The 24,871-nt window shown below is 36.1% G+C and overlaps 1 protein-coding gene across 1 annotated transcript; it reads left to right on the top strand.

The window, feature by feature from the left end:
* The first annotated feature begins 6 nt into the window (after window positions 1-6).
* Window positions 7-9,382, top strand: RFXAP (regulatory factor X associated protein). Its single transcript, XM_015592457.1, has 3 exons — window positions 7-496; window positions 5,522-5,629; window positions 7,970-9,382. Exons 1-3 carry the CDS (start codon window positions 14-16, stop codon window positions 8,078-8,080), a joined length of 702 nt encoding a protein of 233 aa, XP_015447943.1. The 5' UTR covers window positions 7-13; the 3' UTR covers window positions 8,081-9,382.
* The last annotated feature ends 15,489 nt before the right edge of the window (window positions 9,383-24,871 follow it).

Here is a 24,871-nt window from a genome sequence, read left to right as displayed (position 1 = left end):
GACGCTGCTGGTGATGCGCCCCTGTGGAGGGCAGGACGAGGCGGCGGCCGAGGGCGTCCTGCGGCAAGCTCCGGCTCTGGGGGGCAGCGCCGGAGCGGGCCAGCCGATGGGCTACCTGTGTGAAGTGGCCGGCGATGGCGACGAAGAGGCGGGAGAGGACGAAGCCGACCTGCTGGACACTTCGGATCCCCCGGGGGGAGGCGAGAGCACAGCGAGTTTGGAGGACCTGGAGGACGAGGAGACCCATTCGGGGGGCGAGGGCGGCAGCGGGGGAGCCCGAAGACGAGGCAGCGGTGGGGGCGGCATGAGCAAGACCTGCACCTACGAGGGTTGCAACGAAACCACGAGCCAGGTGGCCAAGCAGCGCAAGCCGTGGATGTGCAAGAAGCACCGCAACAAGATGTACAAAGACAAGTACAAAAAGAAGAAAAGCGACCAGGCTCTGAACTGCGGTGGGGCCGCCCCGGCTGGCAGCGTGGGAAGTGTCAAACTGGAGGTATCAGACCCTAGCTGGGGTCTTGGGGAGTGGGAGGTGGAAGAAGAAACTCCATTCTTGTGCAGACCGCACTTCCAGCGCCTGCCACCAGCCGCCAGAAGGGTCAGGTTGCCGTGGCTGGACTTGAGGCCGCGAGTTAGTGAGTGCTTGCCCTATAAAGTTTACACAAACGTGTGCAGAGCCTTAAGAGTTTGTTGCATCCTTGTGATAGATGAATACATTTCAATGAAAATGATGTTACACGTCTGAAGAGCTGTCATTTCAGAGATCTGGGATATGGACTGGAAGGGCAGGTAGTAAAGGTTCATCAGCAAAATAGCAGGTAAAGAGACTTAGGAACCTAGATGAAATTGGTACTTCATCTAGGAGAAGATAATCTCTTCCTGTTATCACTATTTCAGTTCTTAGTACCCTGTTCCCAGTACCCTTATACTTAACACCCTGTTTTTAGAACCCTGTTCTCAGTACCCCTTACTTAATACCTTGTTCTCAGTGTCCCTATTCTTAGTACCCTGCTCTCACTACCCCTTTTTCAGTACCCCTGGAGAAGAAGAATAATAACGGTGTGTAAGCCTCTGATATTCAGATTGTTTGATTTGAGCGGCGTTGAAGGTTAAAGCCATTGCTCTGAATTGGACTTCTGACTGCAAAACTCCATTCTATCATTTGCTGGCTGTGTGGCCTTGAACAGGTTATTAAATGCCTCAGCTCCTTCCTCTGTAAGATGGGGAATAACATAGTTCTTATTGTTACTGTGGATATGGGAGGTATTCCATATCGAGTGTTCACACGTTGTCCAGCAGATAGTAAAAGTCAGTAAGCCTTAGCCATTATTATTGTTGTTATTGGTGTTCTTTGAGGTTGTTATTGGTGTTCTTTGAGGTTGTTATAGATAAGCAGATGCTCCATCCTGTGTGTTTTCCTTTTTTAAATAAAAGTTGTAATTTTTCAGTGCAGAAAAAAAAAATTGAATTTTGTTAAAAATGATCCAGAAAATAATTTTTAAAACAAACCTGTCCTAGGATGTATTTTGAAAGTCTTTAAATTTCTTAGGTTTTGGCTGGAGTTGAACAACTGCCTTATTGCTCACATTTTAGACTTCGTGATTGTTTACAAATGTAATGTTCTAAATATTTCTAAAATCCGCAGTCACCCACATATCACATTTTATTTGCACTGATTAGGGTCCGAGTGACCTCGTTCCCTTTTATCCCATTGCATCTTAATCAGGGTAAAAGGACTCTGAGAATTTTATGAAACTTAACATTTTTCCCAGAAAAATGCACACATGAAGGTATTAATTTTGTATGCACATTCATGGAGTTCAGGGCCCTTGTGGATCTTATATTTAAAACCTCCTCTACTCATATCCTTGTAAAATAGTATATTTTATCAAATCGTGCATTACATGGAATTATGGAAATAAGCATCTTACTACAGAATGAAAGTAAAGGTGGTCGTTTATCCCTTCTGTATGTTCCAAAAGTACCCATTCACTTCAGAATTCTTACAGAGAGAGGAGATAATCTAGTTCTTTTCAAGAAAGAAGTTATTTATCTATAGCTACTTTCTTTTTTTAGTGCCCACCGTTTCCATCTAGTTTGAGGAAAATGTACAAAAGATAAATTGATACTGAATTAGAGTCTCCCCCTCCACCCTCCACGAAATGAGCCTTAATAATTTTTGTATTTTAAAATTATTTTAAAATGATTTTTTGGGGATGAAAACTACTTGCTATAAGCAAGAAATAATCGCATACTATACCATTTGTCTGATTTTAAGGGACATTTTACCAGTTCTGAGGAGATTTCAAGAGCCGTAACTATCTTTATTGAACCGAGTGTAAAAATAACAGTGACAGGATTTATAATAAGGTCAACTCTGTCAACTATATAGTACTGCTTTAGTAGATATCATTGTAGGCTGAGACACTCTGGGAAGGCTTTGCAGAGAAAATGTCAGTTTAAGCCAGAAAGGATGGCAGATAGTTTATGCTTAATCAGCTAAGTTTATTACGTGCCAGGTACTGTGCTAGGCTGTAAATGGAGCCTCACATCATTCAGCAATGAGATAGGTGCTATATTTTACATATGTAGAAACAGAGGCACAGAGTGGTTAAGTAACTTGACCTAGGTCATACAGCCAGCAATTACTCAAATCTAAGCAATTTGATTCTAGAGCCTTCACTCTTACCCCTGCACTGTACTGCATCCCTAGAAATTTGGTAGGTAAGAAGAAAGAGAAGCACATGTTAGTAAACGGAAGTGGGAATATAGGAGATACTTTTGAGATCACAGCAAGTGGACCAATCTAGCTGAAGTGGAAACTTTTTGTGAAAAATTCATGAAAGATAAATTTGGAAAGAGGGTTTGAAGCCAGTTTATATTGTACTGAATGCCAAGCTATGGGGTTTTGGATTTGGAGTCTCTAAATGAAGGTTTCTATTCAGGAAGTACCAGGGGTTCCTACTCTGATGGAGTGGGTGGATTAAAGTCAGCCTATAGTTTAGAGCCTCTTTAGGAGATCATTATAGGACTCATAGATGGTAATGTGGTCTTCTGCCATAGTTTGAGCAGCAAGATTAGAAACTAAGGTATTTAAAATCAGTATTTCTTACACAGATCAAGGTTAAATAACGAACAAATGTATATATTTAGTCCATGAATCTGCAAGTTATGCTATGTGAGAGACACATAAAGGAACAAGGGATAAAAGAATTGACCTGGGGGATTGTGATCATTATTTAATATCTAAAAGGTTCTCATTTGGAAGGAGCAGCAGGTTTATTTTGCATAGTCCTGAAGTACCCAGGATTCAGGTGAAAATCACGAGAGATGTTATTTCAGCTGAACATAAGTAAAAGCCACCTAAATGTTAGAGCTATTCAAAACCAAATGGGATGCCTTGAAAGTTGGTAAGCTCCTTTGGATAAAAAGTGTTCAGAATCTTTGAAAAGGGAGTTCCAATTTTTATATAAATTTAGACTAGACGACTCAAGGTTATTTACATTGCAAGCTTCTAAGATTTTGTGATATTAACATTCTGAATCTACGTAGTGCTTTGTCGGAGATTATGAGAATACAGGATATTCTGCCATCAAGTCAGTTTCAGCATGTCATTTCTTGTGCACATAAAAGTGAAAGAGTCCCACGGAATGGTGGTTACTAGTGGGGAAGGGAAGATAAAGGGGATCAAATGTGGTGTGATGGGAGGACACACCTCAGGTGGAGAGCACACAATAGATGTATTTTAAAGTCGTACACCTGAAATTTATATATTATTAGTGTTATCCCAGTAAACTGATTTTTTAAAAAAAGAAACAGTGCTATAAATAAAGTTAACCCTGTGTGGAGAGAGGAAGGGAGTGATTCGAGAGCCTTCACTCTTACCCCTGCACTGTACTGCATCCCTAGAAATTTGGTAGGTAAGAAGAAAGAGAAGCACATGTTAGTAAACGGAAGTGGGAATATAGGAGATACTTTTGAGATCACAGCAAGTGGACCAATCTAGCTGAAGTGGAAACTTTTCGTGAAAAATTCATGAAAGATAAATTTGGAAAGAGGGTTTGAAGCCAGTTTATATTGTACTGAATGCCAAGCTATGGGGTTTTGGATTTGGAGTCTCTAAATGAAGGTTTCTATTCAGGAAGTACCAGGGGTTCCTACTCTGATGGAGTGGGTGGATTAAAGTCAGCCTATAGTTTAGTGAAAGAGTCCCACGGAATGGTGGTTACTAGTAGGGAAGGGAAGATAAAGGGGATCAAATGTGGTGTGATGGGAGGACACACCTCAGGTGGAGAGCACACAATAGATGTATTTTAAAGTCGTACACCTGAAATTTATATATTATTAGTGTTATCCCAGTAAACTGATTTTTTAAAAAAAGAAACAGTGCTATAAATAAAGTTAACCCTGTGTGGAGAGAGGAAGGGAGAAATTTTTGCTTTCTCTGAGTATTACAGTTTTCTTTTTTTTTTTTTATATTTTGAAACCTAAATGTTTAGGGATTCAACATTTTCTGAACAGGTTGGTAAATTTTCATGTAACGAAGGAGATAAAGGGGACATTCTTTCTAATAGACAACTAAGAAGCCAATAGAGAAAAGGCCAAGAGGGTAAAACAGCTTTGATAATAACCTAAATGAAGAGCAAAGGTAAATTCACATAAGGCTTCCTAATAAAACAGTTATAGTTTTATACTTGTTTAGTCAGATTTTTGGATGTAGTCAATATGGTAACATGTTTTTATAAGAGAATGTTTCAGTCAGCTAGAGCAGTGTTTTGTTATGCCAGGAAAATTTAAGTATTAAGATTCCATCAGATAACTGTGGGTGCATGTTCATTAGGAAATGCTGGTGGTTTTGTTTGGGTAATAATGTCTCAGTGCACGGTGTCACTTTAGAACTGACCTATTTTCTTTATGCTAATGTTTTCCAGTCTTTTCAAAACCAGTTTGTCATTTTTTGCCTAATGACTGCCAAATTTTGAAAGCTTTGTCTATCAATTGTTTCCTTAAGCAATTTTTCTGCCTCCTCATTTTTGTTGTTAATTGGGCAAAAGTATCAATTAGAATGTTTCATTAGCAATATATAAGTTGCCTTTGAGTTCATATATTTCATCCAAAGTCAGGCTGGAAGGCCTGGATAGCTTTCTATGAAGAGAATGCTCAGTTTCTACTTGGCTTTTTTCTTTTTTTTTTTTACAATATTGAAAATAACTCACAAGTAACTCTTTATTTACTTCCCGCCACCACCACGTTTGCCCCACTGATGATTTTAAGACTTCAAGAGACTGAAGATCCCAGGTTGGAAATCCTGAAGGGAAGGAGAGTGAGAAGTGTTATATAAAATTAATTGCCAACACTTTGCCTGTGACTTAATGAGGGACTTTCCCGAAGTCCCACAGGGGCTGGACAAGATGGAAGAGAAGCAAAGACCTGTGCATTACATCACTGAAATGCCTGTAAACATGGATTATTATATTATGTTAACTGTTAATACTATTTGTATTTTTATTATTTATCTCAGGAAAGTGCAGATAACATACTCTCCATTGTTAAACAAAGAACGGGATCTTTTGGGGATCGTCCTGCAAGACCTACTCTTTTAGAACAAGTATTAAATCAAAAAAGACTGGTAAGCATCAGTTTGTAAAGTAATTACAAATCTGTTAACAAAGGTTGTTATAAATGGAACTATTTAGATTTTTGAGATTTTAAAATTTATTAAACTGATCATCAGAATCGAATTGTACCTCTGCCAGTACACAGTGGGATCTCACAGTGCTCCCCCAAGAGTGTGTGAGCAGGAACACATTTAATCTTGTCTCTTCATGGACTAAAGCATGAATATCTGAGCAAGTGCTCACTTTGGCACTACATATACTGAATATCCGAGCAAGATGGGATTTTAAAACATTCTCCTTGTACCAAATTCTGGGGTTTGTGGAATAATGCTTTAATGGTATCGAGATACAGTTAAACCAATATTTAATAAGGATCTCTATTATAAATTTGATAGAGGATATTAAAACTCATTAAAACTCAGCCAGGGAAGGAGAGATTATTCAGTAAATAATGGAATAATTGGAAAATAATTTGAGGAGAAAAAATTTAGCTTGTCACATTACACTATACATCAAAATAAATTCCTGATAAAGATTTTTAAATTAAAAAAAATTAGAATTGGGACTTTATCTAAAAAATCTGGAATGAGAATTTTTTTATTTAAAAGAAATAGACAAAAGGTACAAATTGATACTTACAAAATAGTCATGGGATGTCAAGTACATCATAGGGAATATTGTCGGTAACATTGTATAACTAACTATGTATGGTGCTAGGTGGGTACTAGACTTATTGAAGGAATCACTTTGTAAATTACATAAATGTCTAACCACTATGTTCTAACATGATTAAACTAATATAATATCGAATGTCAACTGTAATTGAAAAATAAAAATTTTTAAAAACCAAAAAATAGATAAAATTACAAAGAAAAGATTATAAATCATACTGCATAAAAATGAATGCAGAAGTCAAAAATGGTTGTAAAAATAAAAATGCAAATTTCAAAATAACAGGAAAAATATTTGCAACAAACATAAAAAGAACTATGGCTAATATGGTTAATGTTTTATTGCATAAAATACAAATTGCTGAGGAAGCAATTTTGGCCCAATACGTCACAAAAGATATAACGAAAAAAAAGGAAAAATACTACCATTAAATGATATGAAAAGGTATTCAGTATCACAATATTGATAACAATAAGCGATAACAGTAAGCAAAAATAATTTAAATGATAACACACAGCGATGTTGAACTTCTGTGAAATGGGCACTCTCGTTCTGTTGATGGCATCAGTATTGGCACAACACTTCTAGAAAGCAGTTGGGCAATATGTTTCAGGATTCTTTAAAATGGTCATCCACTTTGATTCAGAAATCATATTTACTGTGAAACATTTGCAAGAAATAAATCCTAAATATGGATAAAGTTAGGCATAAGGATGTTGCCAGAAATGTATTAATCATAAATAGTGTAATGGTAGGATAAACAACCTAAATCGTCAACAGTTTCATAACAGCTAAGACTATTGTACATTTATTTGGTAGAATGTTAGGCAGTCTTTACAAATAAGTTTTAAACAAAACTGTTTAATACGTAGAAAATGTGCTATGTTAAATTTTAAAATTAGTATTTAATGATAGTATTTCCACTTTTATGTAGTTTATCTTTTTTCAATTTATTGGAGCCAAAGATTTTTTCTTCATCAATTTTATATGTAAATTATTATAACAAAATCACATTAACCATAATCTATTATATTTATTATATGATTACAACTACATTTAAAAATGATATGTGTACAAAAATATATTGATTATTATAGAGCAGTTTATTCTTTTGTGAAATTTTGGTAATTTAACTATCTATAGACACATAGCTATACACACACACACGCACATACATACACATACACACTTTTTAATTTCTTCAGAAAGACTTAGTAGTCTAGTAGGAGAAACTTGAGTTCCAGGACTAGTCTTAAATGTATTTCCAAAGTCACGTTGAACTGCTGTTTTCATATATGGCCCTTTTTCATTTCCTTTTTTTCTTGCTGTCGTCCTGGACCAGGGCTGTTCTTGGCTGTTTGCTTTTATGCTTCATAGAGAGTATCTATGCTGGCACATCATATAAAGCATTTCCTTTGAGTGCAAAGTCACCAGTAAGATCAGGTTTCACCTATTATTTTTAGGTTTTAGTAATTTGATGTATGTCATCAGATTTTATTATTATTAGTTTACAATTTAATTGCACTGCATCAGAGGCAAACATGAATTCAATTTAGGCATATTTTGTTTTCTAAGCGTATTGTATTGTGTAGGGACATATCAGAGTAATTTCATAGCATAAATACAATCTAATCCCATAGGAACAATACTATTAATAAATATTTTTTTCTTTTTTTAAGTCATTATTAAGAAGTCCAGAAGTGGTACAGTTTTTACAGAAACAGCAACAACTATTAAATCAACAAGTTTTGGAGCAAAGACAGCAGCAGTTCCCAGGAACATCAGTGTGAGAGAATGAAGAAGATCGACCTGGTTTTTTATCTTCTTGTAGTAGATGAGCATATTTTTATACCAAAGATAAGTGGGGTAAGATATGCCAGTGGAATATAAACAGTCATTTTCCTGTAAACATATGTGTGCATTTGGAGATAAATAAGTATTGCACTTTCAGATCACCATGAATTTGAAGAAATTAGCTTATCATTCCAAAATAACATTTAAGTACAATGTATTTTGAACTAAGTGTTCTTCTTCAGTCATTGTTACTGAAGGTAAGAAAGCAGTTACTTTCTGTGGAAGTCCCGAAGTTAATAGATATTAATCTTGAACCATCTAGCTTGGTGGTTCTTATCAAGGGGCAGTTAGAAATGTGTGGGTATGATTTTTGATTGTCACAGTGACTGTGAAAGCAGCTTGTTTTTAGTGAATGGCCAGGAGTGCTAAACGTTCTGTATTGTCTGGAATAGTCCCATACAACTAAGAATTATCTTACAATATAATTCCTCTTAAGAAACACTAATAGCTACTTGCGATGATAAAATACAGTTGGGGCACTTAGAATTGGGTTCTCATAACCTTTTCAATTAAGACTGAGGCTGTCACAGAGGTAAGCCTTTCTATCTATAGGGAAAGCTAAATAGTTAGATATCTATGAAATTAGGGTGTGCATCTCCTCGGAGATATGCTAGTACAACCTGAGAGAGGGATTAACTGAGTACACCAGAATGAATGCAGCTCCTAAAGTTGGCTTCTCTGCTTCATGTTACTTACTAGTGTTGACCCCTTTTAAAGCAGACACTCTTGTGTGCTAAATTTGTGAACAGCGTAGATAGAGCTCATCCCACCAATGCCAGGACAAAATTATTTTTTAATACTCATTTCTTTTTCTAAAAGAGCTCCCGAAAATAAAAACACTCCAGCATTTTGTTAATGCTTTTCAAAATTGAGCTGTTTTAAGGTTGTGTTATTCCTAAGCAATGTTCAAAGAATAATGGGTAATATAGACAGATACTTTTTCTTTTATTTTCTCCTAGGAAGATTTTTAAAAGGCAAACCTGCCAATAAAAGTAACAAATCAAATATTTCCAGTGATAGTACAATAAATATGTGTCTCAGGTTTAACTGCAAAAATGTGTTAGTTTCTTGGTTTTTAAACTCTGAAACATATATCAGGTTAAACTTAGTCACAACTGTTCTAAGAAGTACTTAAGGAGAGAAAGAGTCTTTTCATTTTTTATGAGTTTTATACCTGCATATCTGTGTAAAAACACTTTTACCAAAATTATTCATTAAAGTCCGGTTTTTGACTTTGAGTTGTTTGGCTCACTTATTCTGCTCTGTAGTTGCTTCACACTGGATTCAGAAGAATTCGTTTACATTTCTTATTAACTGTTATTCTTTTATGTTGTTAGGAGCTTTATTGAATTCCTAGAGTATAAGTTAAGTTTTATGGCAAAAAAAAGTCAACTGTGTTTCTTCAAACAAGAGGAGGAATAGGGAGGGAGGGAAAGTAATAGGCCAGTGAGAGCTGAATTAAAAGAAAAGGAATTTTTATATATCAATAAAACAATAAGGTTTTTTTTATTTGGGGTAGGTTTACTGCAATGTGTCCCCAATTTTTTATCCCTCCATGTAGTCATGACTTTCTCAATGTGACTTTGCTGCTCCCACCAAGAGGTTGAGTTTATATACCTCTTAAATCTGGAAGACGACCTTGTGACTTATTTTGGCCAGTGGAATGCAGAGAAAATAATATGCCGGCTCTGGGTAGATTTTAAAGGTTTTGAAAACTTCCACTTGTTCTTTTAGACCCCTACCATGGTTCCAAGCCCAGCCCAGCCTAGCCTGCTGGATAATGAGACATGTGGCCCAGTCCCTCTGTTGTACAAGCCAATAGCAGTAAACAGCCAGACAAGTGAGTGAAGCTATGTGGGACTAGCTATCCCCCAGCCAGCCTGCTAGCTGACTGCAGATACATTTGATCCCAAGTGAAATCCAAGCCTAACCCAGATTGGCAGAACCACCCAACTGACCTGTAGACTTGTGAGCAATAAGTGCTCATAATTGTAAGCCACAGAATTTGGGGGTGGTTTGTTATGCAGCATTCTTGAGACAGTAACTGATAGATGTAGCTGTATAGTTACTGCTGCATAACAGTTGACCCCAAAATTTAGTGGCTTAAAACAACAATTTACTATTATTTCTCACAGTTTTGTATATGGTACTTTGGGTATTAAATAGCCGTGTGCATGCTTTCACACTGGGTGTGGTAGACTATACTTTCCAGAGATGGCCACAACAAAGTTTCCCACTCCGCGTGCTCTTATGCAATGTGGCTTATTAAGAACTGGGTTTTATTTTTCTACCGCCTAAATCTGGGCAGTCCCTGTGACTGCTTTAACAGAATATGGCAGAAGCGACGCTATGCTAATTTATTTGAGGCTAGAGAAAAGGAGATATGGTAAGTATAGATGTGGTATTTTGTAGTAATAAGAACAGATAGGAATTCATAGATTCCATTGTCCAGCAAAGTCATCTGCTAATATGGAGTGGGAGAGTTGATGATAAAAGGCTCAAGGAAAAGGGAACAATCAAGAAGATACATAGAAGTCGATGAGAGAGATGGCTAGTAGCTAGCAACCTGCTAATAGACCCCTGATATCTTTTTTCCCTTCTTTCATAGTAATAGCCACACACCGATATAGCTGATTCTCACATAAAATCTTGCCAAAGAACCCAGACACAAATGATTTGTGGATGATTGCATTCATACAAAGTACAGAAACAGGTGAAACTGTTGTCAGAACACAGAGAAGTAGTCACCTTTGGAAGGGTATAGAGCCTGGGAGGAGGATTCTGGGGTTCTGGTAATATCTGTTCTTGTCCTGGATACTGGTTATGCATGTGTGTTTTGTTAATGAAAGTTCTGCAACCTATATATTTATGATTTTTGTACTTTTCGGTATGTATTTTTATTTCAGTTAAAAAAAAAAAAGACTATTTGTAAGCTGCCCTTCCTTGCAGCTGAGTGTGGCCACATGAGTAAGTTATGGCCAAAGAGTTGTGAGCAGAAATTATGTATGCCACTTCCAGACGGTGCCCTGAAAAAGGGAGAAGACAGCGCATTGCCCCTTTATCTTCATCCTGTCACTTGGAATATGGACAAATGAGGGTAATTCACTGGGGAAGGTGGAACAGGATAGAAGGATCCTGTGTCCTTGGATGGCCTCAGGGAGCAGAGCCACCATCCTAGTCTGGGATCCCCTATTTTTGGACTAATTCATGCAAAAGAGAGTATCTTTTGTCTGCCATAATTATTATAATGTCTCTGTTATCAGCCAAAACTATATCCTAAATAATGCCAGAGGTAAAAGGTTTGATGAGTGGCATTAAAGAGTTGACCTCCTGGAAACCATGAATCTATAATGGCAATCTGCAGTTATGTGACTGCAGGTGTCAACTAGCCATAGTAGGAGGAGGATAGATTGCAAGCCTGATCTCAGATTCATTTAGTGGGAGATAAGGAAGTTAGGAAGCTTCTGAGACAGTACTTTCAGTAATAGAAGATGGAGTTCTGGCTGAGCAGAAAAGAAGCCAACAGGGAATGGAGTTTTTTATGACCTTATAAAGCAAATGTCGAAAGCATGAGAGAGCACAAGATATTTAAGCTAGGAAACTAATAGTACTCATCACAGTGAATTAACGACTGCCCCAATCTTCATTAAACTCTGCAACAGCATGTATATCAATAAATCAAACTCTTCGAAATTCTCAGTAATAAAACTATTCCCAGGCTTTCACTTGAAGAGCGTGAGCTACAGGGAGTGAATAAACAAAACTGTAGGATTTAATGACAGAAAATTCACTCAAGAAGGGCTCACTTCAGGGAAAAACCCAGAGTGATTTCGCTTCAGCTCATCAACCAGAAGCTCTGGAATATTGCAAAAACTTGCTAAAAGATGATAATAAAAAGGAAAAAAGAAAACTATTTAAAAGATGTTTTGCTTCAGGAGTAGTTAATCCAAACTACCATGGAGAAAAAGGAGACAACCAGCCAGACAGCCCTCACATGAAGTGTCCATCAAAGGCATTATTGGCAAAAATTGTAAGTGCACTATAGTTAAAGATTTAGGTATATATACATCTTTTTTTATCCAGTCATCTATAGAAGGACATTTTGGTTGTCTCCATGCCTTAGCCACTGTGAATAATGCTGCTATGAACACAGGGTGCCTATATCTTTGAAGATAAATGTCATATATACAATGGAAAATTGCTCAGCCATAGAAAAGATGAAATACTGCCATTTGCGACAGCATGGATGGATCTCGAGATAATCATGCTAAGCGAAATAAGTCAGACAGAAAAAGTTGAGAACCTTATGATTTCACTTATATGTAGGATGTAAAACTGAAAATAACAAACATGACAAACAGATTCATGGACACAGATAATGGGTTAGTGGTTAGCCGGGGTTGGGGAGTAGGGAATACGTAAGGATAAAGGGGTGACAGAAGGAAATTTAACTTTTGGCGAGGAACACAATGTAATATACATATGACACTATTGGATTTTACACATGAAATTTATATGATTTTATTATATTCCCAATAAATGTCATCCCAATAAATTTTAATAAAAATTACGAAGAGGCAAATACAAAGGATCATTACTAATGTTACCAAAAATTATATGTAAAGTATGTACATGTTTGTTTATAAAATTGAAAGTTGCTTCCATAAAGGAAAACCGGGGTGCCGGTGGCATGGCTTAGCCGAGATGCTCAGCAGCTGGGAAAATACCTTTTATCGAAAAACTCCTTTGTACTGCTTGAACTTTTACCTTTTCAAAAACGTTTTTCTTATTCCAAACTGAAATCTTGTTAAAATTGAGAAGGATAGACAGTTTACACTTTTTCCTTTGCTTTCTATTTCAGTTTATGGGAAGAAATATGTTTTTACTAATGAATCTTTATTTCCATATATGTAACACTCACCTGTAGCGCTATTTCCTCCCTGGAGTGTCTTATCTGTTCCGAGGCCCAAAATGTATACTTCTCTACTGGAAGTTCATGAAGAAAGCATAGTCTAAAGACAACATGACAAAATGATACCAACTTTCTAGCACTTTATTGCTTTAAAAACAGTTCTGCATACATACTTGCTCTTCACAATAATCCCGTAGTGTATGCACAATTATTATTTTATCAATGCACAGGCAAACTTGCAGAGGTTTAGCCGCTCACTTAAGATCGCACAGCTATTGGACTTAGATCCAAGCCTTCTGATTCCCTTCCTGTACACTGTCATGTGATCCATGTAAGTGATCATGGTGAGGCCAGTGCAGTTTGAACAGGCACTTTGCATTTGACAATGGATGCAGTATCACTGGGCCATAAGAAAAAAGCCTTTGTGTATTAAGCTTGAGTTTGAGAATGTTTAAAAGATAAATATTATTTAAACTAACCATAACTATATTACTTTAGAAAGTATTTTCACATGTGCTAATTCATTTGAACCTCAAAACATGGCAAGTACAAGTACTATTGTCTCTGTTTTGGGATATGGAAAGAAACAGAGAAATTAAGTGACTTATAAAACAGGTGTTAGTCTTAGAGGCAGAGCCAAGATTTGAACCTAAATTTTCTGTCTTCATAAATGATGATTTTAGCACAGTAGGATGTTGCTGAAGTAGGAGCTAACCCCTTAAAGTGCATAGTTTTGAGCACAGTAGGCACTGCAATAAATGCTAATTTTTTAAACTTTATGTACACACAGATATTTTATACAAAAATGCTAATGTAGTTATACTGTGTATCCTGAAGGGTTTTTGTTTAGGTCCCTTCTTTTGTTCCTGTTTTTGGTTCTCCCACCTTGTCTTTCACGCACCGCCCAACTTCCAGGTAACCTATGTCAGCCGTCTGGCATGTATTCTTATCTTTTCCATGCTCATGTAATTTCATATAAACACACATATGTACACATTTTGCAACTGTCACTGTTACATAAAAATGTGGGCACAGCAGATCACATGGCACTGTGTTGCTTTCTCATGCACCAGTACTGGGTAGGAGCCCCATGAATCACTTTTCATAGCTCCAATCCATTCCCGTAGGTGGCGGCACGGCCTCCGGTGCTGTGGATGTTCCATTGCAGCCAATCGGTCCGTTGTTGATGGGCATTCACTTGGTGTCCAGTTCTCTGCCACTATGAACAGTGCTGCAGCAAACATCCCTATAATGTGTCCTCGTGTACCAGTGTGTACTGGTGATTCTATGGCCTTGGGATAGATTCTCAGAAATGAGAATTGCCAGGTGGAGGGAGATGATATAGATATCGTTACATTCCTTTCCCCAAAAAGGCTATACCACTTCACATGCCTACCAGCAGTAAGGGAGAATTTCTTTTATTCACATCTTTACCAGAAGTAGGAGTTGTTCTTTTTTTGACTCTTGTCTTTTTTTAGATATGTACTGCTAATTATTACATTAGTGTTTCCCTGAAAACTGGTAAATCAAGCATCTTTTTACATACTTGTTGGTTATTTAGATTTGTCCTTCTGTGAATTGCCTGGTCATATCTTTCATCTACTTTTTCATTAGGCTCCTTTGTTCTCTGCAACATGCAAAAGTCTGACATATATTATAAAAATTAATCCTATGTCATTTTTATTCATTTTTCCAAATCTAAAGTTGGTCTATTTACTTCTTTCATGGTATCTTTGCTGTACAAGGTTTTAATTTTTGTGTATTTCAACATCTCTGACATTTTTTATGGCTTTTGGGTTTCCAGTGTTGGTTTAAAAAGTCTCGACCTGGGATCTTTCAAATGATTATTGATTTATTATTTCCTTTTCCTTTTTCTAAAATTAGAAAATATAATTAATATGGATATTGTCGAATAGTCCTAATTTCTTTTGTGTAACCAATTGACATAGAAAATTTAGTGTCCTTTTTTTATCATTATTACTCCCTTGGTCTCTTTCTTTAGCTATAAAAATGAATATTATAATCATGACGACAGATGCTGCTGAATTTGTACATACATTAGGACCTGTGTTCAGATAGCAATTTATTTGAAAATGGGCTGAACTGTCATTTGTTTAGCAGATGTGCCTCATTGTAGAAAAAAAAAAGTTGATTAAAATACTGGTTTTATTGAATTTAAAATTACCAAATAGTTCTGAAACATTTTAGTGAAAATATTTGCATTTAATAATTAGATAAGTTGATTTCAGGACATGAGCTACTTCCCCTGTCATCTTTGACATGTCTTACTCCATACTCCTAATAATCGTGTGTTATTCTAGAGCACTGGAAATGAACTTCGTTTATTACCTACTGCAGCAAAATAAATAAATCTTTCCTCTTCATAGTTTTACTGTAGTAAAATAGAAATTCATGCAGCCTCTCTTAAGGTAAATACGGATGCTGATTTTCACGAGTTATTTGTAGCTTAAGAGGATCCAAGAGTATGTGCAGCAAGAAAACAAAACCAGAGAGCTAAGGAAAATAACCAGAAGAGAAGTTGTAACTACTGAGATTTTTTGTTTGTTTTCCACTTTGATAATTTCACCTTGTATCATTTACTGTCCTCTAATTGGAGACCACCGCCAGCACTAATAAAATGTATTACCGATTGCCTTTGCAAATCTAATAAGCAAGATATAGTAATAGTATTAATATCAAATATTTGCACAAAAGTTTATTACTATTATAGTAATGTAATCATATTATAATGCACATACGTACCTGCACTTCACCATCACATTGATTAGAATCATCTGTGGGGGTGTCGGGGATAATTGTGACAGCATGATTTCCTTTCAGAAAATGAGGATACCTGAGTCTTAGATCAATGTTTTTCTAAAATCACAAGAAGTTTTTTGCTAGAATGGAAACTCAAGTTTGCTTTTAGCAGGATAGTGCTCAGAGACCCTTATTTCCAGGCTCCTCTTATATTTGTAAAAGAAAAATGTTTTGTGACACATGAAAATTATATGAAATTCAAATTTGGTGTCCAAAACTTTTATCAGCACACAGCCACACCCATCTGCTTGCATACTGTGTGTGGCTGTTTCTGCATTGCAGTGGCTGAGCTGAGCAGTCACAGCAATCAACGGAGGCCACGGGGCTTCCAAAGCTGAAAATATTTACTAACTGCTCCTTCCCAGAAGAAGTCTGATCCCATCTCCCGAGTCTCTCCCCATTAAACATGTGATTATTTTTAGAAATTTCAGGGGTTTTTTCCTTTCTAAAACATGAGATTAGAAAGTAGTTAACCTGTCATTTGCAAGCATTATCTTCAAATAGTATATTGCAGATGTGAGTAATTTTTGGCTAAAAAGCCAAACTGAGTATAATTTTCATTATATTTACTCCATTTAACATCATTTTTCAGATCACTGGAGTAATTCTGAGGTTATGCCTAACATTTTTATCAAATGCATGCAAATAATAGAATCTTCGATGATCATACAGAGATAAATTTTCAGAACTGGAGTCTTTTTTATACTTTGTTAACTTGGTGTTACAATTCCAGAATTCCTTATGCTTTTTGTCTACTAAAATTCATATTTTTAAAATACATGTAAGTGCTTAGAATAAAACAATTTTAACTGTTTAACTGTCAAATCTACCTTTGCTACCGCTGTGCAGCTGAATATCTACAGCTCACCTTTGATCAACAAAGGTTTGAACTACGCAGTTCTGCTTACATATGGAATTTTTCCAATGAATAGAAACAGGACTATAAATATATGTTCTCATGATTTTTTGCTTAATTTTTTAAAAAAATTTTAATTAAATTTATCAGGGGTAACATTAGTTAATAACATTTATAAATTTCAGGTGTACAACTTCATATTACAACACCTGTGTACTCTATTGTGTACTCTCCACCTAAAGTCTAGTCTCCTTCTGTCACCATGTATTTGATGCCTTTCATCCTCTTCATCCTCCCCCATCCTTTCCCCTCTGGTTACCACAATTCTGTTGTTTTTATCTATGAGTTTGTTTTTTGTTGTTGTTGTTTATTTGTTCATTTGTCGCTTTTTGTTTTGAGTGAAATCATATGGTTCTTGTCCTTTTTTTCTCTTATTTCACTTAGCCTAATACTTTCAAGATTCATCACAAATGGCAATATTTCATCATTTTTATGGCTGAGTAGTATTCAATTATATATATGTACTACTTCTTTACTCAATCATCCATCAAAGGACACTTGGGGTGTTGTTTCCACATCTTGGCTATTATAAATAAAGCTGCCATGAACATACAGGTGCATATATCTTTACAAATAAGTATTTTCAATTTGGGGGGGTATATACCCAGAATAGGGATTGCTAGGAGATGGTAGCCCTATTCTTAATTTTTTGAGGAACCTCCATACTGTTTCCATAGTGGCTGTACCAATTTCCATTCCCACCAGCAGTGTATGAGGGTTCTCTTTTCTCCATTTCCTCTCCACTTGTTATGTCTTGTCTTATTGATAATAGCCATTCTACCAGGTATGAGGTGGTATTTTATTGTAGTTTTGATTTGCATTTCCCTTATTACTAGTGATATTGAGTATCTTTTCATATATCTGTTGGCCATCTCTATGTCCTCCTTGGAAAAGTGTCCTTTTGGGTTCTCTACACATTTTTTAATCAGATTGTTTGTTTCTTTTGTTGTTATTGAGTTGTATGAATTCTTTAGATATTTTGGATATTAGCCCCTTCTCAGAGGTATCATTTGCAAATATCTTCTATTTGGTTGGCTGCCTTTTTGTTTTGTTGATGGTTTCTTTTGCTATGCAGAAGTTTTTAGTTTGATATAGTCCCATTAATTTTTACTTTTAATTCCCTTATCTGTGAGATCGAGTTCACAACAACCCCCTTCTGAGACCAAAGTTCATAAGTTTTGTGCATATGTTCTCTTGTATGTATTTTATTATTTCAGTTCTTATATTCAAGTTTTTAATCCATTTTGAATTAATTTTTGTGTGTGCTGTCAGATAGCAGTCTAGTTTCATTCTTTTGCATATGGCTGTCCAGTTTTCCCAACATCATTTATTGAAAAGACTTTCTTTCCTTCTCCATTTATATTCTTGGCTCCTTTGTTGAAAATTATTTGCCCATATATGTGTGCGTTTATTTTTGGGCTCTCAATTCTATTCCATTGGTCTGTGTGTCTGTTTTTCTGCCAATATCATACTGTTTTGATTATGGTAGCTTTGAAATATAGTTTGAAGTCAGAGAGTGTGATACCTCCAGCTTTGTTCTTTTGTCTCAGGATTGCTTTGGCTATTTGGAGTCTTTTGTGGTTCCATACAAATTTGAGGATTTTTTGTTCTAGTTCTGTGAGAAATGTTATTGGGATTTTGGTGGGGATGGCATTAAATCTGTATATTGCTTTAGGTAATATGGACATTTTAGCAGTTAATTCTTCCATTGAATTCTTCCAATGAATATCTTTTCATATTTTTGTGTCCTCTTCTGTCTTTCAACAATGTCTTAGTTTTCAGTTTACAGGTCCTTCACTTCCTTTCTTAGGTTCATTCCTAGGTATTCTTTTCGTTACGATTGTAAATGAGACTTTTTCCTTCATTTTTCTTTCTGCTATTTTGTTATTAATATATAAAACTACAACACATTTTTGTATATTGATTTTGTTATCTGCAGCTTTACTGTATTTGTTTATTGTTTCTAATAGTTTTTTTGGTGGAGTTTTTAGGATTTTCTATATATAGAATCATGTCATCTGCAAATAGTGACAGTTTTACTACTTCATTCCAATTTGGATAACTTTTATTTATTTTTCTTGCCTAATTGCTCTGGCTAGGACTTCCAGTACTAGTTTAAAAACAATAGTGAGAGCTGGTATCTTTAACTTGTTCTTGCTCTTAGAAGAAAGCTTTCAGTTTTTCACCTTTGAGTATAATGTTAGCTGAGGGTTTGCCATATATTGCATTTATTATGTTGAGGTACTTTCCTTCTTGTACCAATTGTACTGAGTGCTTTTATCATAAATAGATGTTGTAACTTATCAAATGCTTTTTCTGCATCTATTGAGATGATCATATGATTTTTATTCTTCATTTTATTAATGTGGTGTATCATGCTGATTGATTTGGAGATGTTGAATAATCCTTGTATGCCTGGAATAAATCCCACTTGTTTGTGAGATATAATTCTTTTAATGTTTTGTGGTATTTGATTTGCTAGTGTTTTGTTTAGTATTTTTTTCATGTATGTTCATCAGAGATATTGGCCTGTAATTTTCTTTTTGTGTGATATCCTTACTGGTTGTGGGAAATTGTTGACCTTGTAATATGAGCGAGGAAGTATTCTCTCCTCTTCATGTTTTTGGAAGAGGTTGAGAAAGATTGGTATTAAACCTTTGAATATTTGATAGAATTTACCAGTGAATCCATCTGGTCCTGGGCTTTTGTTTTGGGGGAGGTTTTTTTTTAATTACTGTTTCAATTTCCTTGGTGGTCATTAGTCTATTTAGGTTTTCCAGTTCTTCATGATTCAGTCTAGGAAGGTTGTATACTCTAAGAATTTGTTCATTTCATCTAGGTTATCAAATTTGGTGGCCTTAGCCTTTCATAGTATTCTTATATAATCCTTTGTATTTCTGTGGTGTTAGTTGTAACTTCTCTTTCATTTCTAATTGTATTTATTTAAGTCTTCTCTCTTTTCTATCTAGTGAGTCTAGCCAGAAGTTCGTCAATTTTGTTTATCTTCTTAAAGAACCACCTCTTTATTTCATTATTTTTTTCTATTGTCTTTTTCTTCCTTGTTGCATTTATTTCCACTCTGATTTTTATTATTTCCTTCCTTCTACTGACTTAGGGCTTTGTTTGTTCTTTCTCTACTCTTTAAGGTGTAATGTTAGATTGTTGAGATTTTTTTTTTTTTTTTTGGTTTCTTGACGTAGCCTGTAATATACAGCTTTTGTTATATCCCCCAAATTTTGGTGTGTCATATTTTCATCTTCATTTGTCTCTATGTATCTTTTGATTTCTTTTACTTCTTCTTTGACCCAATAGTTGTTCAGTATCATGTTGTTTAATCTCCATATATTGTGGGTTTTCCTGCTTTCTTCTTGTAGTTAATTTCCAGTTTCATACCATTGTGGTCAAAAAATATGCTTGGTATGATTTCAATCTTCTTAAATTTATTGAAGCTAGTTTTGTGTTCCATCATATGGTCTATCCTTGAGAATATTCTGTGTGAACTTGAGAAGAATGTGTATTCTGTTGTTTGGGGATGGAAAGTTCTAGAAATTATCAATTATATCCATTTGGTCTAATATATTATTTAAGGCTGATATTTTCTGTTGACTTTCTGTGTGGATGATCTATCCATTGCTGTGAGCAGGGCATTCAGGTCCTCTACTATAATTGTATTTTTGTCAATTTCTGTAGGCCTGTTAGTATTTGGTTCATATATTTTGGTGCTCCTAATTTGAGTCCATATATATTGAAAGTGTTATCTTTTGATGAATTGCTCCATCATTATAAAATGTCCATCTTTGTCTCTTGTTACCATTTTCATCTTGAAATCAACTTTGTCTGATATAAGTATGGCTATACCCATTTTCCTCTGGATGCCATTTGCTTGGAGTATCATCTTCCATCCATTCACCTGGAGCCTATGTTTGTCTTCGGAGCTGAGATGAGTCTCCTGCAGCCAACTTATAGCTGGTTCTTGTTTTTTAAACCACTCTGTGCCTTTTGATTAATGAATTCAGTCCATTTACTGATTATTGATATATGAGGACTTACTACAGCCATTTAATCTTTTGGGTTTTGGTTGCTCTGTATCTCTGCTGTTTCTTTTCCCTTGCATTTCTGTCTGCTATTTTTAATTTGGTGGTTTTCTATAATTTTTTCCCCTCTGTTTCCTCTTTATGTTTCACATCTCAGCTCTGGGTTTTTGATTTGTGGTTACCATTAGGTTTGTGTAAAATGTCTCATACAATCATCCTCTTCCTCCTGATTATGTCTTATCTTCATTCACCTATACACATTCAGTCCTTTTCCTCATCCCCTTTTATGCTTTTGTTGTACAAATTATTCTTTTATATTGTGTATTAATTATCAGATTGCAGTAGTTGCTTTTAATACCTTTTCCCAATATAGCCCTTTATGTTATAATTAAGTGTTTAATATCCTATTCTCAAGTAGAGTTGCAATTACCTATTTCCGTGTGTCTGTTAGTCATCTTACTCAAAGTTTTGTATACTTTTGTCTTTTTATTTCTGATAGAAGAGCTCCTTTCAACATTTCTTATAATGCAGGTCTTTGTGATAGTAAATTTTCTCAGCTTTTGTTTTTCTGGGAAAGTCTCTATTTCTCCTTCATATCTAATGGACAGTTTTGCTGGATATATTATCCTTGGCTGATGGTTCCTCTCTTTAATATGTTGAAATTTTCCTTCTACTCTCTTTTGGCTTATAATGGTTCTACTAAAAAATCCGATGATTATCTCATGGGGTTTCCTTTGTAAGGTAGTCTTTCCCATCCCCAAATAAATTCTTATTTGTCATGAATTTTTTTTCTTTGTCATTAAGTTTTGACAGTTTTAATAAAATGTGTCTTGGAGAAGTTCATTTTGTATTGAGATAATTAGGCATTCTGTTAAATAGGTTAGCTTCTTGTATTCTAAAGTCTGGTTCTTTCCATAAGTTTGAGAACATCTCATCAATTATTTCTTTGAATAGGTTTTCTGTTCCCTTCCTCTCTTCTCTTTCTGGTATACCCATTATCCTTATGTTTTGCTTTCTAATGTAGTCAGATAGTTCTTAGAGTTCTTTCACTTTTTTTTAACTCTTAGTTATTGCTTTTCTTCCTCCTGGGTCATTCTAGGTTTCTATCTTCATGCTCACTAGTTCTGTCTTACATCTGCTCTGCTATTTCCAGTGCTCTCCAGTGCATTCTTCATCTTGTTTATTAAGTTCTTCGGCTCCAGAGTTTGTTTGGTTCTTTTTTATAGTTTCAGTCTCCTTAGTAAAGTACTCCTTTTGTTCATTAATTTTATTCAAGTTCATTGAACTGCCTGAGTTTTCTTGACTCTCATTGCATTTCTTCATAATTGCAACAGTAAATTCTGACATTTAAATTGCAGTCTTCCATGACTTTGGGTTTGGTTTCTGGAGACTTTTCCTTTCTGTACTTCCATGTTACCTTGGTTGTTAATGGTACTTGATGGTTTGGTTCTCTGCCTGCACATTTGAGGTAGTGAACTTTTCCCTTGTGAACTTTTGCTATTAACAATTCAGCAGATTGATAGGTAGAGTACTTTCTTTTGTTTTCCAGTAGATGGTGCTATAGCACGTTTTTATTTTCTCTTACCAGTGCTATTTGTGCCTCTGGGATCGTGAAGAGGTTTCACTTCTATTGAGGAAAATACCACATACCCACTGGTGAGGTGGGTGTCCCCTCTGTGACCAGCTTGCCTCAGTTACCTGGCATCACCTCCATAGTGGGGGAATGTGGCAGGTGGGAACTGGTTTTGCAGACTCTCAGCACTGCCTTCTTGTTGCTAATGGCCCCGCTGTGTTGCTGGAGGTGTCCCCACTACCTCTATTGGGCTCTGTCAGGATGGGCAGGGCAAGTTCTCAATTTCACAGCTCTGTCTCCCTGCTACCAATGGCTGCTGGCATCTCGGTGCTGTTTAAGTGTCACATCACCAGGTTCTGATGCAATGGGGAGGATGGGAGGGAGTTGCCTTTCCTTGGAGGGAAACTACCTCTGTCGCTCTCACACTCCAGGCCACAGTATGAGGGCTGCAGTGGAACTTCACCACCACCACGTTCTCTGGGGCTGTAGTGGGTGCACAGCTGTGTTTGGCCACTATTCTTGTCCTTCCCCCATCCTGCCTCCTCTACTCCTAATAAGCCACCTTCAGATGCACTGATGTGTGGATCTCTCAGGCATGTTTGTGTTGAGCAGGGGATCCTTCGTTGTGTTATAGTTGTCTGACTTGTTGTAGATTTAATGGGAGAAATAGAGTCTTCTCACTGCATCGTGATGTTTATGTCACTCCCTTATGATTTTCTTAATAACATTCTTTTCTCTAGCTTACTTTATTATAAGAATACAGTATATAACATATATAACATACAAAATATGTGCTAATCAACTGTGTTATTGGTAAGGTTTCTGGTCAACAGTAGGCTATAAGTAGTTAAGTTTTGGGGAAATCAAAAGTTATATGCAGATTTTTGACTACACAGGGATTGGAACCCCTGCATTGTTCAAGGGTCAACTATATTTCCAAATGAAATTTTAAGCATGCTTCTCTCATCCCCATTAGTTGCAGCATGGTAACTGGACATGCAATTGGAGACTTGCAATTATTTTTATTTTGAAGAGGAGGAATTAAATATTTGCTGACTTTTAAATAAGGGAACTGGGAAAAAATACCATTTCTGCCTTTACAGTGTAAACCCAAATGCCTTTCTAAACAAACAATAGCTGGTTAATGAACATAAATAGATATAATCCTTGCCCTTAAAGAGCTCCTTGCCTGATAGAGAGGTGGATAAGTAAACAGTGTGCTGAAGGAATTTATAAATGATCATTGATGAGCACACCTTATGGAACTACAGAGAAAAGGCATCTAACCTGGTTTAGGAATGTCTGGAATGACTTGCTAAGGAAGTGATGGGTAGGAAAACAAGTTGGGTTGGCCCGGACCTTCCTGGGTACCCACCCAGGGCCTGATGGGAATGTCATTCCTTGGTTCCCCAGCAGCCTGTCAAACTGATAGCACACTGACCCTTATTGGTTTACTTGTTCATCTTCCCCCACAAACTGGTAAGTTTCTTGGAGGCAGGAACTGTGTTGTCATTGTTACTGCAGTGCCCACCTAGTCGTAGCTGATGCGTAAGAACCATCTGATAAACAAATGTGTGAAGTTTCTGCGACAATGAAAACACTCTAAGATGGACTAATGTTTATGTCTATACCATGATATATTTAAAATCTGTACTAGTTAGTGTTTGAAATGCCAATACCAAATATTAGATGCAAGAATAGTCAGGAACCATGAGAGATGCAAAGACAAATAAGACACAATCACTGCCCTCAATAAACTTACAGCTTAAACTGGAGGGTGCTTGATCTCCACCTATAAATAACTCAGAATAGCTTGTCTTTCATTTGCTTATATTTTGGAACTTCACAAAGTATTTCTTTTGAAAAAGAGCTCCATTTCTTAAAAAAAAAAAAGAAAGAAAGGAAGAGCGAAACCTTGATCAAGTTACTAAGGCTGTTTCCTCACTCGCTTTCTTTAACACTTTTCTGACAGGTAATACGTAGCAAAGTACAGATGTTCACAATAATAATATTGTTCATTCTTTCTTATATACTGCAATATTACTTAATATTTGCTACTATTTAGGGAAAAAGCTTCTCTGCATATCCTCTCTCGAGTTACAGCAAAGTACTTTCAAGATTCTACATTTAATGCCAGTTATCCAAGATGTTGAATTTAAAATCATTACCTAATTTCTCTATAGCATGTTGGACTTTAAAAAACATTCTATTTTCAAAATGAGATAGTTCAAGATCATCCTAAGGACCCACATGCAGCGACTCCCGCTGTGAGGTTTACAGGGTAAAATGAGCCCAAAGCCATATAGGTACAATATTCTTTATTATAAACATTCAGATAACAGTGTAAGTGCACATTTGAAGGACAGTTGAAGCCTAGATATTACAATCAAAAGCATTACTTCAACAGGAATAGTTTCCTTTGTTTTGTTTTACATTAATTTGAACTTATCCTCAACATACACCAGGATCACC

Source organism: Pteropus alecto, unplaced genomic scaffold, assembly GCF_000325575.1.
Source record: "Pteropus alecto unplaced genomic scaffold, ASM32557v1 scaffold16, whole genome shotgun sequence".
Taxonomy (NCBI): Eukaryota; Metazoa; Chordata; class Mammalia; order Chiroptera; family Pteropodidae; genus Pteropus; species Pteropus alecto.
Note: the sequence above shows the minus strand (reverse complement) of the source record. Positions and strands in the feature narration are given on the sequence as shown.

Bases quoted from the DNA above. Each gene is read 5' to 3' on its own strand.
- RFXAP (XM_015592457.1), top strand. From the start codon at position 14: ATGCGCCCCTGTGGAGGGCAGGACGAGGCGGCGGCCGAGGGCGTCCTG. The intron at 497-5,521 runs GTATCAGACCCT...TATTTATCTCAG, and splicing joins TGGGAAGTGTCAAACTGGAG to GAAAGTGCAGATAACATACT. The intron at 5,630-7,969 runs GTAAGCATCAGT...TCTTTTTTTAAG, and splicing joins TATTAAATCAAAAAAGACTG to TCATTATTAAGAAGTCCAGA.